Source organism: Triturus cristatus, chromosome 8, assembly GCF_964204655.1.
Source record: "Triturus cristatus chromosome 8, aTriCri1.1, whole genome shotgun sequence".
Lineage (NCBI taxonomy): Eukaryota > Metazoa > Chordata > Amphibia > Caudata > Salamandridae > Triturus > Triturus cristatus.
This window is the reverse complement of record NC_140591.1, coordinates 11,996,990-12,013,899: the sequence shown is the minus strand read 5'-3', so window position 1 is coordinate 12,013,899 and position 16,910 is coordinate 11,996,990. Positions and strand designations below refer to the sequence as shown.

The window sequence follows — 16,910 nt, the reverse complement described above, 5'->3', positions numbered from 1 at the left end:
TCATGGGCTAGTGTCAATAGGAAACCCCTAAACCTCAGAGATATAACCAACCTCCAGGATGCTACAGGCTTGGGGTCTCTACTCTCTGAGTATAGGAGTCCATCATCCCAATAAACTTTATGGGTGCCACTAGCATTCCCAGCAGCCTCATCAGCAGCTTGCTGTCTGAGGGTTTCAAGAGAGGGGCAGGTTTTCTGCTCCTGGCTCGGATCAGACCTGGAAGGGCACCCTGTCCCCAAGAACTCAACATGGTCAGGTTCAAGCTCCTCTGGGACAGTTCCTTCTTCAGGTCCAAGATCATCTCCCTGAGGAGACTGATCAGTATCCTGAGCCAGGTGGGAAGGCTCTGCCTTAACCATACTGCTCCTCCTCTTGTGAGGCACCTGGTCCATTATTCCAGAATCCAGGGCCTCACCAGCTTTTGACATTTTTGCCTATGACCTAGTCACAGCAAAGACATGTGCAGGAATCCCTAACATTTCTGCATGAGTCCTGAGCTTCACTTCAGCCCAAGCTGAAGTTTCCAGATCATTGCCAAGCAATCATTGTACTGGTAGGTCCGCACTTACCACAACCTTCGTAAGGCCAGTTACCCCTCCCCAGGAGAAGTCAACAACTGCCAGAGAATGGTCTGTTCTGACGTTGCTAGCATTGGTCACTTGGTACATTTCACCAAGTATAATCTGCCCAGGATCCACAAGATCTTTTGTCACCATAGTGACACTTGCTCCTGTGTGCCTGAATGCCCAAGCTTCTACTCCATTAATTAAAGGCTGCTGTCTGGATTTGCCCAGGTTACTGGGGCTCACAAAGGGGGACATATCCATGCCGCCATCACTGACATGCACAGCCTGAGTTGGTGCTCTGACGAGGCCAGAGTCCATCTCAGAAACCAGGGTCAACCCTACTACACCCTTATTCTGTGTATTCCCACCACCAATTGTAACTGTACTAGGGGGAGCAGGTGCCTTAGGGGCATTGGTGGTGGTTGGAGTATTTTCTTTAGCCTTGGTGCAGTCACTAGTCCAGTGAGTTTTCTGCTTACAGATTTTGCACCAGGGCTTCTTTTGGCCTTTTCCCTTTCCTGACTGGGAATCACCACCTGAAGAAGATTTTTGGGGCCCTTGTGAAGACTTCTGGTCTTTACCCTTGTCCCCACCCTTATCAGAGTTTTTAAAATCTTGCTTCTTAGGGTCACCACCATGGTTCTGTACTTTCTGCCTCACCCTGGTTCTGACCCATTTGTCTGCCTTCTTTCCCAATTCCTGGGGAGAGGTCAGATCAGGGTCTACCAGGTACTGGTGCAACAGCTGATTTTGACAGTGTTGGAAAGGCGTTCGCCGGAGAGGGGTTCGATACACGTCTTGCCCACCCCTTTGACCCACCTCTCCCAAGTAGGCCGAACCAGGCGCGCACACCCTGAGCTTACACTACGAACAGAGTGACACCACACGTATTCTTCGTAGGTCGATAGGTTCTTTATCGAAGGCTTCAAGGGATCTTTATGATCCAAGTTATAAGTAGTACATCAGCGGCACAAGAGACTACAAATCGGTGATAGGGGAATGGGGGTAGCGGGACAGTCTTTGAGTGTAGTGTCTCTGCAAAGGTCTCTGCGGATAGCTCACAATCCTCGAGCTGGAGGGTGTTGTTTCTCTTGGCGATCTTTTGCCAATTCTTCCTCGAGGGGAGTGCCGCGAGTCACTCAGCAGGCACAGGTAGTCGGAGTTCGGGAGCCGCGACCTCGTCAGCAGGGCTCAGATGGTTCGAGGGTCGGAGGCCGCGAGTCACTCAGCAGGCATAGGTGGTTCGAAGTTCAGGAGCCGCGACCGCGTCAGCAGGGCTCAGATGGTTCAAATGGCTGGGGGCCGCGAGTCACTCAGCAGGCCCAGGTGGTTCGGTATTCGGGAGCCGCGACAGCGTGGGCAGGCTTCGATGGTTCCAGGTCTTCTCTGCCATTCGTCCCTCCGGCACCCCTTATTATACTCCCCCTGCCCTTTGAAGTCCGGAGTCCTCGCAGAGAGGGGCCTTTGGTGACTGAGGGGGTTCGGCGGGATTTCCTGTCGCTCGTTTCTTTGGTCCTTTCAGGTGGGTCTGGGAGGGACCCCAGACGCTCGGCAGGCGAGGCGCCTGCTCCCCAGGGGCCTGGTGGCCGATCGAGTCCTCCCGGGGGACGGCGATCCGAGGTGTGACTGGGCTGGCGCCTCTTGGTCTGGCTCGGGGGTTCCCGCTCCCTCGGTCGAACATGCGTGGTAGGGTGTCGAGTCTGTCGGGGGCTCTGGCCGGCCCTCGGGTCTGTGTGGCTGGGGCGGCCGGAGTCGGAGATGCCGTGTCTTGGGGGGTGGTTGCAGGTTGGCTGGATGATCGGGAGGGCAACGCCGTGAGGCCGGTCTCACACGCGTCCCCCCCAGCTGAAAGGCGTGGAGAACTACCCATCGACTGGGGGGTTCTCCTCGCCGAAAGAACCGGGACAGGCCGTCGGCGTTGGCATGATCCGTCCCGGGCCGATGCTCGACAGTGAAGTCCATCCCTTGGAGGGAGATTGACCATCGTAATAGCTTGGGGTTCTCTCCCCTCATCTGCATCAGCCACCGCAGGGGCCGGTGGTCCGTCTGCACTCGGAAGTGGGTTCCGAACAAGTAGGGCCGTAGCTTCTTGAGGGCCCAGACTACGGCGAAAGTCTCTCGTTCTATGGTACTCCAACGCGGTTCTCGAGGCAGCAGCCTTAGGCTGATGAAGGCTATGGGCTGATCTATGCCCTTGTCGTTGAAATGCGAGAGGACGGCTCCGATGCCGTGTTCGGATGCGTCGGTCTGGACCACGAACTCTTGGGAGTAGTCGGGGGCCTTGAGTACTGGGGCGGTGCACATGGCGGTTTTCAAGGCGTCGAACGCCTGCTGGCACGGGGGGGTCCACTGCACCTTCTTCGGGAGCTTTTTGGAGGTCAACTCCGTGAGAGGCCCTGCGAGGCTACCATAGTTTTTAATGAACCTCCGGTAGTATCCTGTGAGGCCCAGGAAGGCCCGGATTCCGTCTGAGTGGTGGGGGGCTCCCAGGACTTGATGGCGTCGATCTTTGGTTGGAGGGGGGCGACCTGCCCGCTGCCCACCTGATGCCCCAGATAGACCACGGAGCCTTGCCCGAGCTGACAGTTGCTGGCCTTCACTGTTAGGCCGGCTTAGCGCAGGGCCAGCAGTACTTGCCGGAGGTGCTGGAGATGCTCGTGCCAATGAGAGCTGAATACGGCTATGTCGTCAAGGTACGCTGCGCTGAACTCCTCGAGTCCGGCCAGGACCTTGTTTACCAACCGCTGGAAGGTGGCCGGGGCATTTTTCATCCCGAACGGCATGACCCTGAAGCGGTAGTGTCCATCGGGTGTGGAGAAGGCGGAGCGCTCTTTTGCTCCCTCCGTGAGCGCAATCTGCCAGTAACCGCAGGTCAGGTCGAAGGTGCTGAGGAAACTAGCAGCCCCAAGGCGGTCGATGAGCTCGTCGGCGCGGGGGATAGGATGAGCGTCCGCTCGGGTGACCGCATTGAGCCCCCGGTAGTCCACACAGAATCTTAGTTCGGGGGCGACCCCAGGGGCGGCCGCTTTCGGGACCAGGACTACCGGGCTGGCCCAGGGGCTATCGGAGGGTTCGATCACTCCAAGGGTCAACATCTTCTGTACTTCGGTCTTGATGCAGGTGCGGACCCGGTCAGGTACCCGGTAGGCTCGGTGTCTCACAGGTGGGCTGTCGCCGGTGTCCACGTCGTGGACACACCAGTCGGTGACCCTTGGGATGAGGGAGAAGAGGTCTGCGAATTGTCTGAGCAGCTGGCGACAGTCGTCGGACTGTTGGGGAGTGAGGGTGGTCGACAGTTTCACTCCCTCCACGGAACCATCCAGTTCTTTAGCGCACAGGGGGTCGGGCAGGGGTTCAGTGTCTTCTTCTGCCCCATCGTCGGTGGCCAGGAGCAAACTCAACTCCGTTCTCACAAAGTGGGGCTTGAGACGGTTCACGTGGAGAACCCGGAGGGGGTTCCGTGGGGACTGTACATCGACCAAGTACGTGACCTGACTCTTCCGCTCGATCACCTTGAAGGGGCCAGTCCATTTGTCTTGTAGGGCGCAGGGTTTCACCGTGGCCATGACCCAAACCTGCTGGCCCGGCTGGAACTCGACCAGAGTTGCGTTCTGGTCATACCAGCGCTTCATTTCTTCTTGGCTGGCCTGGAGGTTAGCCTCTGCAAGTTCTCTGAACTTCCGGGTCTGGTTGCGGAGCGCCAGGATGTAGAGGAACACATCAGGGGGGGTCCCCCGGGGGCTTGTCTCCCAGCCCTCTTTGACCAGGCTCAGGGGCCCCCGGACGGGGTGTCCGTATAGTAGTTCGAAAGGGCTGAACCCCAGGGACTTTTGGGGAACTTCCCGGTACGCGAACAGGAGGCAAGGGAGGAGGACGTCCCATCTTCGGCGCAGGGGCTCCTCGAGGCCCAGGGTCATCCCCTTCAGGGTCCGGTTGAAGCGTTCCACCAGGCCGTTGCCCTGGGGGTGGTAGGGGGTCGTGAACTTATATGTTACTCCACACTGCTGCCACAGGGACTTCATGTAGCGGGATATGAAGTTGGTGCCGCGATCACTCACAACCTCGCGAGGGAATCCGACACGGGAGAAGATCCCCATGAGAGCCCGGCCCACCACGGGGGCCGTCACGGTGCGGAGGGGAATGGCCTCGGGGTAGCGGGTGGCATGGTCCACCAGGACGAGGATGAATCTGTGGCCCTGGGCGGTCTTCGGATCCAGGGGTCCCACGATGTCGATGCCAACCCGCTCAAACGGGGTACTCACAACGGGAAAGGGTTGTAATGGGGCCTTGCGTTTTCCGCCACTTTTCCCACTGCCCTGGCACGTGAGGCAGGATTTACAGTGGACTTCTACATTTGCTCGCATCTTGGGCCAATAGAAGTGGGTAACTAATCGCTGATATGTTTTGTCTTGGCCTAAGTGTCCTGCCAAGGGTACATCGTGGGCCAGGCCCAGGAGGAGGCTTCGGAAGCGCAGGGGTACTACCAGTACTCGGGCTGCACCTAGCTCGGCTGACTTTTGTTCGCTGTATAGGAGGCCATTGTCCCAATAGACCCAGTGGGTTCCGGACCGGTCACCGGCGGTCTGAGCTTCGGCTTGTTGTCGGAGTCCCACGAGGGAAGGGCAGGTGGCCTGTTCCTGGCAGAACTCTTCACGGGAGGGACCTCCCTCACAGCGCCACTGGGCCATCTCGGGCAGTTCTTCGAGCTCAGTCAGTGCTTCAGGGGCGGAAGGTTCCGGCCCTTCTCCCGGGTCAGTGTCTCCTTCTCCTTCTGGAGGAGGGTTGTCCGTTTCTGGTAGGGTGTCCCGGCTCTCGGGGACAGTGTTCAGTGGGAGGGCCTCACCGCCCTCGGAGATAGGCAATCGTGCGGTCATGGAGCGCGTGGTGGCGCAGACCCATTCGGGTAGGCCCATCATCTCGAGATGGGCTCTTCGTTCCTCTTGCCCCCACGGGGAACTCTCGAGGTCGTTGCCCAGGAGGCAGTCTACGGGCTGTGATGTTCGGACGGCTACCTTCAATTCTCCGGAGACTCCTCCCCACTCGAAAGGCACCAGAGCCATCTGGCAGAGGCTCTCGGAATTGTCGGAGGATATGACCGGGCAGAGGGCACCGGGTAGGATCTGGTCTTCAGAGATTAGGTTGCGGTGGACCGCGGTGACACTTGCCCCGGTATCGCGGAGGCCTTCGACTCGGTGGCCGTTGATGGTCACCTGCTGTCGGTACTTCTTCGTGTTGGCGGGCAAGGGTGTTCCGGGGACCATTTCTCGATCCCCAAGGGAGACAAGGGCCATGGCAGCTGGTTCCCACTCTTTGGAGTCCTCTATCTCCTCCCCTAGGGCCACAGAGGCCATCTGCCGGGCCGGGGCGTTGGTCGTGGCGGTTCGTTGATACTGGGGACACTGGGGGTCATTGGCGTAGTGTCCGGGCTGCTGGCAGCGGAAGCAGGTGATCCTGGTTCGAGGCCCTAGCCGCCCCGGGGCTCCGGTGCTGGCTGGGGACGGGGCTGGACCTGCCGCAGGTGGGCTGCTGGGAGGGCTGTGCGGGGGCCCCCCTTGGAATTCTCTCGGTCGGCCGTGGTTTCCTCCGCCCCTCTGGCGGGGGGGTCCTTGACTGTGGCGACCGTAGTCTCCCACGGGCCTCGGGTGGCCCGGGTGTTCACCCAACGGTCAGCCTCGGCGGCCAGCTTTCGAGGGTCGGTGAGTTTACTGTCCAGGAGATGTTGGCGCAGTTCTACAAAGCAATTGGACGCTAAATGTTCCCAGGCGATCAGATCAAACAGCTCTTCGAAGGTGGAGACCTTGCTGCCCTTGATCCACCCGTCCAAGGCTCGGCTGTAAAAGTTCACGTATTCTACCCATGTGGTGCCCGGTATCTTTTTGCAATCTTGGAACCGTTGCCGGTACATCTCGGGGGTGAGTCCATACCGGCCCACAAGGGCTTCCTTCATGTGGCTGTAGGAGTTCATGACCGTGGAGGGCAGATCCAGCAGGGTATCTCTTCCTTCGCTTAAGAACCGGCCCCATAGCCCAGCCCCCCAATCCTTCTGCGGGACTCGGTGAGAGGTCATGGCGACTTCGTAGGCCTTAAACCACTGCTGGATATCGTCGTTTTTATAATACTCCTTTACCACATCCTTTGGGATGTGGACTTTGGTTTCCACGGTGGGAGCGGATGGTAGATTTCCGGAGGGTCGTGACTCTTCGCTTTTAGCCCTCAACTCGATCTCTTTCAGGCTGCGTTCATGTTCCAGCTGGAGTTTCTTTTCGTCGTGCTGTCTTTGGCGTCTCTTTTCCTCGAGTTCCCCTTGTAGCCGTAACTGCTCGACGGCTAACTTTTTCTCGGCCAGTTTTATTTCTCCCTCGATTTTCAGCTTGGCCAGTTCAAGTTCGTGGTTGCGGCCTCTCTCTCGGTCTGCTAGTTCCTCGGGGGACAGGTTCCCCTCTGGCCCGCTGTTTCTCACCGGGATGCTTTGTGGTTCATGGGCGGAGTCTCCTTCCGTTTGGGTCGGGGGCGCCCCCGTCTCGACCCAGGTCTTCAATACTTTCTGGAAGTCCTCCTTTGTGCTTAATCCGGTGGTAGCGATTCCAAGGTCTTTGCAAAATTGTTTTAATTCTCTATGCGTATAATAGTCCAATTGATCCTCTCGGAACGTCAAGCTCATTTCGGTACCTGCGGCACCCAGGGAGGTTTTTCCTTCCATCTCTGTTTGGTAGTGCGTCAGTCGTTCACTGCACGCTCTCTTTCGGTGTTGGCTCGGATCCCGTAGTCTGCCACCAAATGTTGGAAAGGCGTTCGCCGGAGAGGGGTTCGATACACGTCTTGCCCACCCCTTTGACCCACCTCTCCCAAGTAGGCCGAACCAGGCGCGCACACCCTGAGCTTACACTACGAACAGAGTGACACCACACGTATTCTTCGTAGGTCGATAGGTTCTTTATCGAAGGCTTCAAGGGATCTTTATGATCCAAGTTATAAGTAGTACATCAGCGGCACAAGAGACTACAAATCGGTGATAGGGGAATGGGGGTAGCGGGACAGTCTTTGAGTGTAGTGTCTCTGCAAAGGTCTCTGCGGATAGCTCACAATCCTCGAGCTGGAGGGTGTTGTTTCTCTTGGCTATCTTTTGCCAATTCTTCCTCGAGGGGAGTGCCGCGAGTCACTCAGCAGGCACAGGTAGTCGGAGTTCGGGAGCCGCGACCTCGTCAGCAGGGCTCAGATGGTTCGAGGGTCGGAGGCCGCGAGTCACTCTGCAGGCATAGGTGGTTCGAAGTTCAGGAGCCGCGACCGCGTCAGCAGGGCTCAGATGGTTCAAATGGCTGGGGGCCGCGAGTCACTCAGCAGGCCCAGGTGGTTCGGTATTCGGGAGCCGCGACAGCGTCAGCAGGCTTCGATGGTTCCAGGTCTTCTCTGCCATTCGTCCCTCCGGCACCCCTTATTATACTCCCCCTGCCCTTTGAAGTCCGGAGTCCTCGCAGAGGGGGGCCTTTGGTGACTGAGGGGGTTCGGCGGGATTTCCTGCCGCTCGTTTCTTTGGTCCTTTCAGGTGGGTCTGGGAGGGACCCCAGATGCTCGGCAGGCAAGGCGCCTGCTCCCCAGGGGCCTGGTGGCGATCGAGTCCTCCCGGGGGACGGCGATCCGAGGTGTGACTGGGCTGGCGCCTCTTGGTCTGGCTCGGGGGTTCCCGCTCCCTCGGTCGGACATGCGTGGTAGGGTGTCGAGTCTGTCGGGGGCTCTGGCCGGCCCTCGGGTCTGTGTGGCTGGGGCGGCCGGAGTCGGAGATGCCGTGTCTTGGGGGGTGGTTGCAGGTTGGCTGGATGATCGGGAGGGCAACGCCGTGAGGCCGGTCTCACAGACAGTTATTAAGAATCTGCTCCATCATTATCAGATTATACAATCCTTTGAAGTCACATACTTTACTGCCCAATAACCAACCTTCCAGAGCCTTAGCAGCACAGTCAACAAAGTCAACCCAGTCCTGATTCTGTGCCTTTTGGGTATCTCTGAACTTTAACCTGTATTGTTCAGTGGTTTGGCCAAACCCATCTATCAGAGCACTTTTCAAGACTTTGTAATCATCAGCATCCTCTTCTCTTACAGTGAGGAGCTCATCTCTACCTTGGTCTGCAATGGAGAGCCATAAGATTGCTGCCCACTTTCTGCTGCTTTCTGAGGTTGAACTTGTCTTGCTCATACTTCAGCAGTCTCTCTCTCCTCTCCTGGGAGGTTTCCCTCCCTCTAGGAGAAGAAATAGAGGTTCCAATAGAGGAGTTACACTGAATAGATCCCCTTGACAGAGATCTATCCCTTCTAGCCCTGTGTTCAGACCTACCAGGGAGAATGAATGAAGGAGCATTATTGTCCTCATCCTCATCCTGATGGTCTGTGTTCACCGGAGTCTGGTCATTGTCACCAGTCTGGCGAGCATCAGAGTTAGGGTCAGGGGAGTTTCCACCCCTAGGCCCACCCTCAGGTGCTGCCCACCCACACTGTCTACATCATCAGGCCCACTATGACTTGTGATATCATCCAGTTTCAGTATCTTTATGAGATGTTGGGTGGATGGACTTTTGCCCGTCTTCAGCTTCCTAATGGTGCAAAAGGCCCTAAGTCTAGCAAAGGAGAGATCCTCATACTTGTAGGGAAGGAGCTCACTGGTCTCTGGTAGGGAATCAGTGGTTCCTGGCTGGTTAGACATTACTAATGTGGTGTGGTGTATTGCACTACCTACACCAGTGTGGCCTACTAAACTCTCTTGAGTTGTAGAAAGGGTGTGCTATCCCTTAACACACAACTCTAAGTTCAGTAGAACTTACTTTAGCTAAACTTGATATTATATGTACCTCAGGTACCTTTAGTGGTTTTCAGTTGATCAATTCAATTGAGATTATCTGGTAAAACAATAGCAAGCTGGAATCCCACACGCTGCACACCAATGTGAGAAGGTGGCCTGATAAATGCTGTCCACTAGTTCTAGTGGGCACCTTGTATCAGCCCAAACAACCCCTTATGGTGAATGGTTAAAGACAACCATATGTCAAAGCTATCCTAGTGGTAGCTATGAAGAGCAGCCTTCAGGCTAAGTCTTGAAGGAATGTAAAGCAGCTTGTTTTACCAGTCTATAATCTCTTGAATGACCAAATGAAAGGACAGCCACACCAGGTATATATTTAAAATATATGTATTTAGGTTAACACACACCCCTCTAGTCTCTTTATGAGACTGGAGTTCGAAGTACTTAAGCTACAAGTGATCAAGCATCAGTAAAAGCACAAATACACGTTTGGGCCTTAGGGGCGTACCAAACCATATACTAAAATAGTGGTACAAGAACCACGACTGAAATAGGCAAGGTGCCTATTACCTCTAGAATCACTGGGACCCCAAGGAACCACCCAAAGTAGTGACACAGGGGACCCACGGGAGCCGTATAAAGTGTGGAAACACAACCGCGGGTTCCTATTACTTTCTATGGGGAATGTCGCGGTTGGAATTTTAAAGATTAGGGACACTTCAAATCGAACTAGGAACAAACCCTTTTGGACTTAGACAGTTCTAGGGCTAGCACCCTTGAGAGTACCGGAGTACTTGAGTTACCTCACCCAGGGAAGCCGGGTGTATAGGTGTCTTTTGGTGTCGGGTCGCGTCGTCGATTCCAATGGAAGCCTGCAAAGAACTGCTGCTGCCGAGAAGAAGAAAAGTGTCCTGAGAGATCCAAGCCTGGATCTAGGATGTAAGGAACCTGAAAGCAGAGGGGACAGAGTCTGGGTCACTTGCCAGTGACCTACGGCAGGATGGACCAATGCCCACAGATGTCGGGTGCTTCAGGTGAGTTGATGGGTGTCTTGACTCTTCAGCCACGAGGTACAGGAAGCGTCGACAAAGTACACGAGCCGGATTCGAGCTGCCCCACGAAGTCTGTCGAGTGCTGCGGTGTCGACGACCAGGAAGGCCCCAACAAGCCTTAGCAACGGCAAGTCTCAGGAAATCACAGAAAGGACTGCTGTGCAGACCACCAAGGTATGATGGACTCACCCAGCAAAGGTAAGTAAGAGCAAGTCTGGAGCAACCAGAAAAGCACAAGTAGAAGCAGAGTCACTACAGTCCGATTGACCTGGCGGTCCAGAGACAGGTCCCTATCCAGGATGGCTACACATTATGATTGACCTGGAAGTCCAGAGACAGGTCACTACAGTCCGATTGACCTGGCGGTCCAGAGACAGGTCACCACAGTACGATTGACCTGGAGGGCCAGAGACAGGTCACCACAGTACGATTGACCTGGAGGGCCAGAGACAGGTCATCACAGTACGATTGACCTGGAGGTCCAGAGACAGGTCATCACAGTACGATTGACCTGGAGATCCAGAGACAGGTCCCACAGTACGATTCACCTGAAGGTCCAGAGACAGGTCCCACAGTACGATTGACCCGGAGGTCCAGAGACAGGTCACTACAGTACGTTTGACCTGGAGGTGCAGAGACAGGTCACTATCCAGGATGACTGCACATTATGATTGACCCGGAGGTCCAAAGACAAGGCGCTCTTCAGGATGACTCCTAGGTTTTGGGCTGAGTTCGCTGGGGTAGGTAGTGCCCCCAAGCTGTTTGGCCACCAATTCTGGTTCCATACCGATGTCCGCCTCCCAATAATCAACACCTCCGTCTTGCAGTTCAAGTTCAGGTTCTTGCCCATCCACGTGGCCATCACCTTCATACAGTTGTTAAAGTTGGTTGCAGTGGCATCCGTGTCTTTTAAAATGGATATGATGATCTTTGTGTCGTTGGCATACAACACGTCCTGTAGCCCAAAAGAGAGAAAAAGTTTGGCCAGGGGAGAGACCTATGAGTTAAACAGGATAGGCTCAGGGAATGTCCCGGAGGAACCCCACATGGTAAGGAGAAAGGATCAGATTTGAATTCATTTACGATCTCCATCTGGGATCTGTTCGTAAGGAATGGAGTAAGTAGTTTTATTGCCATATCTCCCATACCCAAAGCCTGTAAGCATTCAGTGAGTAGGGTAGGGAAGATAGTGTCATAGACCACAGACAGATCCAGAAGGATCAATGCCGCTGCCTGCCCTGCGTCAACTAGATGCCTAATGCTGTCTGTTGAGGCGACCGGGACAGTTTCTGTTCCATGATGGCATCTGAGACCGCAGTGTGAGCTGTCCAACAATCCCTGCTTCTCCGTGTGTGCCATCACATGACGGTTAAGAGGTTTCTCTGGTATCTTAGCCGGGGTTGGAAGCAGGGAGATGGAGCGATAGTTCTTCAGGCCATTAGGGTCAAGATTGGGCTTTTTTTTTTTAGAAGAGGCTTGACCGCTGCCTCCATCCACAAACGTGGATGGGACCCAGAACTAACCGCTCTGTTCATAATGGTGGTTAAAGGTTGAACTATTGTGCTGGCCGCCAGTTGGGGAATCTTAGGGGCAAGGTTCCAGCAGTGATCCCGATTCTAAGTTCAGCAATTGCATCTCTGTTTGATCGAGGGTCAAAGGAGGGAACCAAGACAAAGCTGCCGGGTGTGTGTGCTCCACCTCAGGGGTATCAGAGAGGCCCTGCAGCAGTAAGGCAGGGGTCTGCATGCTCATCTGGACTAGAAGGTGCAAATTCTTTGTAGATTTAAGAAATCTTGAAGTGGAAGAACTCTGCCAACTTGTGGCAGCCCTCAATGTCTAAGGAAACTGGGGGACACGCGAGCTGACGAATAACATTAAAATGTTCTTTGGGTGAGCTTGCAGACTCGATTAGTAAAAAAGAGAGATTTTGGTTCTCTAAAGGCTCTTTTGTTCTCTCTAATGGCATTCTTCTATAAGATTTTCATCTGCACCATATACTGTTTCTTCCAGCCGCGTTCCTGCCCTCGACAGGCCTGCCTCAGGAGTCTTGGCCCGTCTGTAAACCATGCTGCTGTGGGCCTCTTCCTGTGAGTTCTAATATGCTGCTGTGGGCCTCTTCCTGTGAGTTCTAATATGCCGCTGTGGGCATCTTCCTGTGAGTTCTAATATGCTGCTGTGGGCATCTTCCTGTAAGTTCTTCCTGTGAGTTCTAATATGCTGCTGTAGGCCTCTTCCTGTGAGTTCTAATATGCTGCTGTAGGCCTCTTCCTGTGAGTTCTAATATGCTGCTGTGGGCATCTTCCTGTGAGTTCTAATTCCCCTAATGGATGCGACCATACCCGAGGCCAAACTCGGCCTAGCTGCCCAGTCAGCGGCTCCCATGTCCGAACCCTCAAACTCAGCGCAATGCTTGCTTCTGAGGGCACTAGAGAAGGATTCCACTCAAACCCCCTTCCATTTCCTTTTAAGTGTCATGGTGGGGTCAGAAGTGTCTTAGACCTGAGTGCAAACTGAGGAAACTGCCTCATGTCTGGACCAGTGTAGAGGGAATACATCTTGCACAGACAGCCGGGCATCTTTAGAGAAAATCCCGTCTAGGGTGTGAGCCGCGGTATGTGTGGGGGCTCCATCCAATTGTGAGAGTCCAAGAGCGGCCAGGGCATCGAGCAGTGCTCTGGAGTCTCTACTCACGATTTCCCTCTAGATGAAAATTAAAGTCGCCCATAAGAGTGGTTCTGTTTTTAACAAGGTATGGTTCAATCAAATCAGCAAATCCAGCCGGGGAGATGGCCCTAGGGCCCAGGTCTGTATAATAGAATCCCCGCAAACGGACCCGTGGGCGCGAGTCTTATGGAGAAGTGAAAAGCCTCACACAGGCTGGTGCACTTGGTCGGCTCCATGGGGCAATGATACTTGGATTTATATGCAATGGCCAAACCACCTCCAGGTCGGCCAACCCGACCCCGTCTAAGGATAGGATATCCTGAGGGAACTGCGTCAACTCGATCGGGACCCGATGGCGCGTTGGCCCAGGTCTCTGTAACGAACCCCAGTCAGGGTCTTGTGATAGCATACAGGACGCAAACTCAGTACTACGCCTGCTCCAAGACCTGGCATTAATGTGGGAACCCTTCAGGTTCCCTTCGCGTGTAGGTGCCCCCTTATTAGCAGTCTTTTCTGCCGAGGAGTTATCCGTGGTGGTAGATATCCCCCCTATACTTGTGTAAGCTAGAGGAGGAAACACACAAAGGGCTATGGAAGTGGCTGTTGATGGAAAGCATATGTTGAGGGACGGCGATAGCTACTCCCTCCAGCCGGAGGGGCTCAGGAGCATGAGCAGCATGGTTGGTAACATTTCCACCTTCTGGGGGGATTCAAAGCGGTCATCAAGAGGACAAGTGCCTGGGAGCACTGTAGGGGTAACTCCTTTGGTAGGGTCATTAGAACCTGTAGGGCAGCACTGGCACGACGTAGGCAAGCTGGAACCCAGTGCTAGACCAACCGTGTCGGGATCCCGGTATGGTCACGACTACACCACATGGGTCAATGAAGCAAACCCGGGCAGAGCCCACTGGGCACAGCATGGACATAGGACGTGACCCACTGGGCACAGCATGGACATAGGACGTGCAGATGACGTCGAACACCACAATGCAGAACAAGCTGCATGACAGGGCCGGCAGGAGAATTCTCTTGTTTCCTTTAACATCTGACATCACCCAACACAAGGCCTGCTTTTCTCATAATAATGTTGAGAGTCCACAACCACACGAGTTCGATGCACTGGCATCCTAGGGGGAGATGATCTTCAGACTCTTGTGGGAGCATCAAAGTGGTGAAGAGTCTGCTCGCAGGTCAAGCGCTGGAACAGCCTCCCAAGGTCATACCAGAGAGTGACCTCACTTCCAAAGCAAAGCTGCAGACTGAGAGCACACTGAGGAAACCATGGGCAGCAGCCTGGGGGAGGAAGGCCCCTTAGGAAACACTTTTATGGCCTGGGATTTTTAGTGCTAATGTACACACTAGCTAGAAAGGGAGAGATCCCAACACAGATCGTTTGAGTCATTGATTTGACACGGTTGCTGTCATCTAATATGCTGCCAATTTTACTACTATTTTCATGTTTCGCTTGTTCCCTTCCCACCTGCGCATCCAAGAGCACACCGGTGCAACTGCACCATATGTACAGGGCCAGCTGTGAAAATGTTTCACTCGGAATCATTGCTGATGCCTGGGGGATTGGGGTTTCTGAGGGGAAGCGGTGGACGGGTCTTGTCCGGGACCCCCGCACGCTTCTGCGATGCCTTTCACACCCCTGGAAGGGACATGAAGCAACCCACCTCGCATCGGATCCCTGAGTGCCCCTCGGAGTGCACGGGTGAAGGGTGCCATTTGTAGTGTGCCCATGCGTGACATGTTGAATGAGATGCGTGCAGTTTGAAGGGTGTGGTGGCAGCACGGCGTGGAGAATGATGTACATATGCATGGGGTATGAAAGAGATTGTGAGAGTAGGCATGCATGCAGCCACCACGGGGGGGGGGGGCAGTATCACATGCAGACCCTGCCTGCGGGGGGCATCAGACGCGTCCTCTCTGGCAGAAGACCCCATCTGTAGCCTCCAAAGACGTGTGGTGGAGAGACGAATAACAGAGCAAGCAAACATTACTGCCACTGACCGATTCAGAAATGAAATCTAGTATTTCCTTGTTCAACTCATCAAAGAACCAAGCGCCAGGGAGTGTGAAGTGAGGAGCCCAACACTGGATGGGCCTTTCATGCAGCAGCGAAGCCCGCTGGGCCTTCCCTTGCAAGGAGATATTGCACCGGTTTAATGCCAGTCATTGCCTGGGTGTTGAGTGGTGTTGGGTAGGCACTGGCACATACCTAATGAGTAGAGAGCCCACCCAAGCCATTGACTAAGATTCAAATGTAGAGTGATACGGATATTAGCTTTCAGCACCCCACATGTCAAAACATACAAAAACATACCCGCCGCCTCATACCTCCACATGCCCCTGCCACTGACCCCAGAGATGGCGCAGGCAGCAGTGGAAGAATTCTGATTGGCTGAGGCGACCTCAGCCCTCCATGCAGGGCGCCAGTCACAGGTACAAAAGTAAAGTCGAAAGTGTTTGAATCCATTTACCAAATACGCATTACATGCAAAATATAACAAATAAACTCTCTATGGTAATGCATGAATACATAAAGTTTCCATTCGGCTTGGGGCACTGCATTATTTTTGAGCACCGGGAGTGGCACCGTCCAGACCTGGGTTACAAACACTGCCCTCTGCCGGCACAAGGCCACAGCTGCTTCAAGATGAGCGCATTGTTGGTAGTTTCACAATCCTCACCTGAAGCCATGGATCAAGATCTTGGTGCCCAAACTGGCATTGAAGTTAGGAATGGAGGGGTCATTGGTTGTGTTGGCATTGACTAGTTGGCCGCATTTGGGGTTCTTGGATGTGAAGAGCAAGAACTGGACATTGAGGTGCCCACCACTGAAGAAGCTCGCGCTCTGGAAGTCGTAGCATGGCGCAGCGGTTACAACCTCGTCCTCCGCTGGAAGAAACAGATGGAGACATTAGTGATGGCACAACTGCAGCACGAGACATCAGTGATGGCACGACTGCAGCACGAGACATCAGTGATGGCTCGACTGCAGCATGAGATATTAGTGATGGCACAACTGCAGCATGAGATATTAGTGATGGCACAACTGCAGCACGAGACATTAGTGATGGCACGACTGCAGCATGAGATATTAGTGATGGCACAACTGCAGCACGAGACATTAGTGATGGCACAACTGCAGCACGAGACAGTACTGATGGCACGACTGCAGCATAAGACATTAGTGATGACACGACTGCAGCACGAGACATCAGTGAAGGCACAACTGCAGCACGAGACATTAGTGATGGCACAACTGCAGCATGAGATATTAGTGATGGCACAACTGCAGCACGAGACATTAGTGATGGCACGACTGCAGCATGAGATATTAGTGATGGCACAACTGCAGCACGAGACATCAGTGATGGCACGACTGCAGCACGAGACATCGGTGATGGCACGACTGCAGCACGAGACATTAGTGATGGCACGACTGCAGCACGAGACATCAGTGAAGGCACGACTGCAGCACGAGACATCAGTGAAGGCACGACTGCAGCACGAGACATCAGTGATGACACGACTGCAGCACGAGACATTAGTGATGGCACGACTGCAGCACGAGACATCAGTGAAGGCACGACTGCAGCACGAGACATTAGTGAAGGCACGACTGCAGCACAAGACATTAGTGATGGCACAACTGCAGCACGAGACATCAGTGATGGCTCGACTGCAGCATGAGACAGTGATGGCACGACTGCAGCATGAGACATCAGTGAAGGCACGACTGCAGCACGAGACATTAGTGAAGGCACGACTGCAGCATGAGACATTAGTGAAGGCACGACTGCAGCATGAGACAGTGATGGCACGACTGCA

At 54.4% G+C, this 16,910-nt stretch overlaps 1 protein-coding gene across 1 annotated transcript in view; it reads right to left on the bottom strand.

The window, feature by feature from the left end:
- Window positions 1-16,910, bottom strand: part of PLA1A (phospholipase A1 member A) — a 307,295-nt gene that overhangs the window by 217,956 nt on the left and 72,429 nt on the right. Inside the window, exon 2 of the mRNA XM_085620724.1 lies at window positions 15,767-15,974. Within this exon, the coding sequence (XP_085476850.1) occupies window positions 15,767-15,974 (208 nt within the window). The remainder of the gene's footprint in view (window positions 1-15,766; window positions 15,975-16,910) is intronic.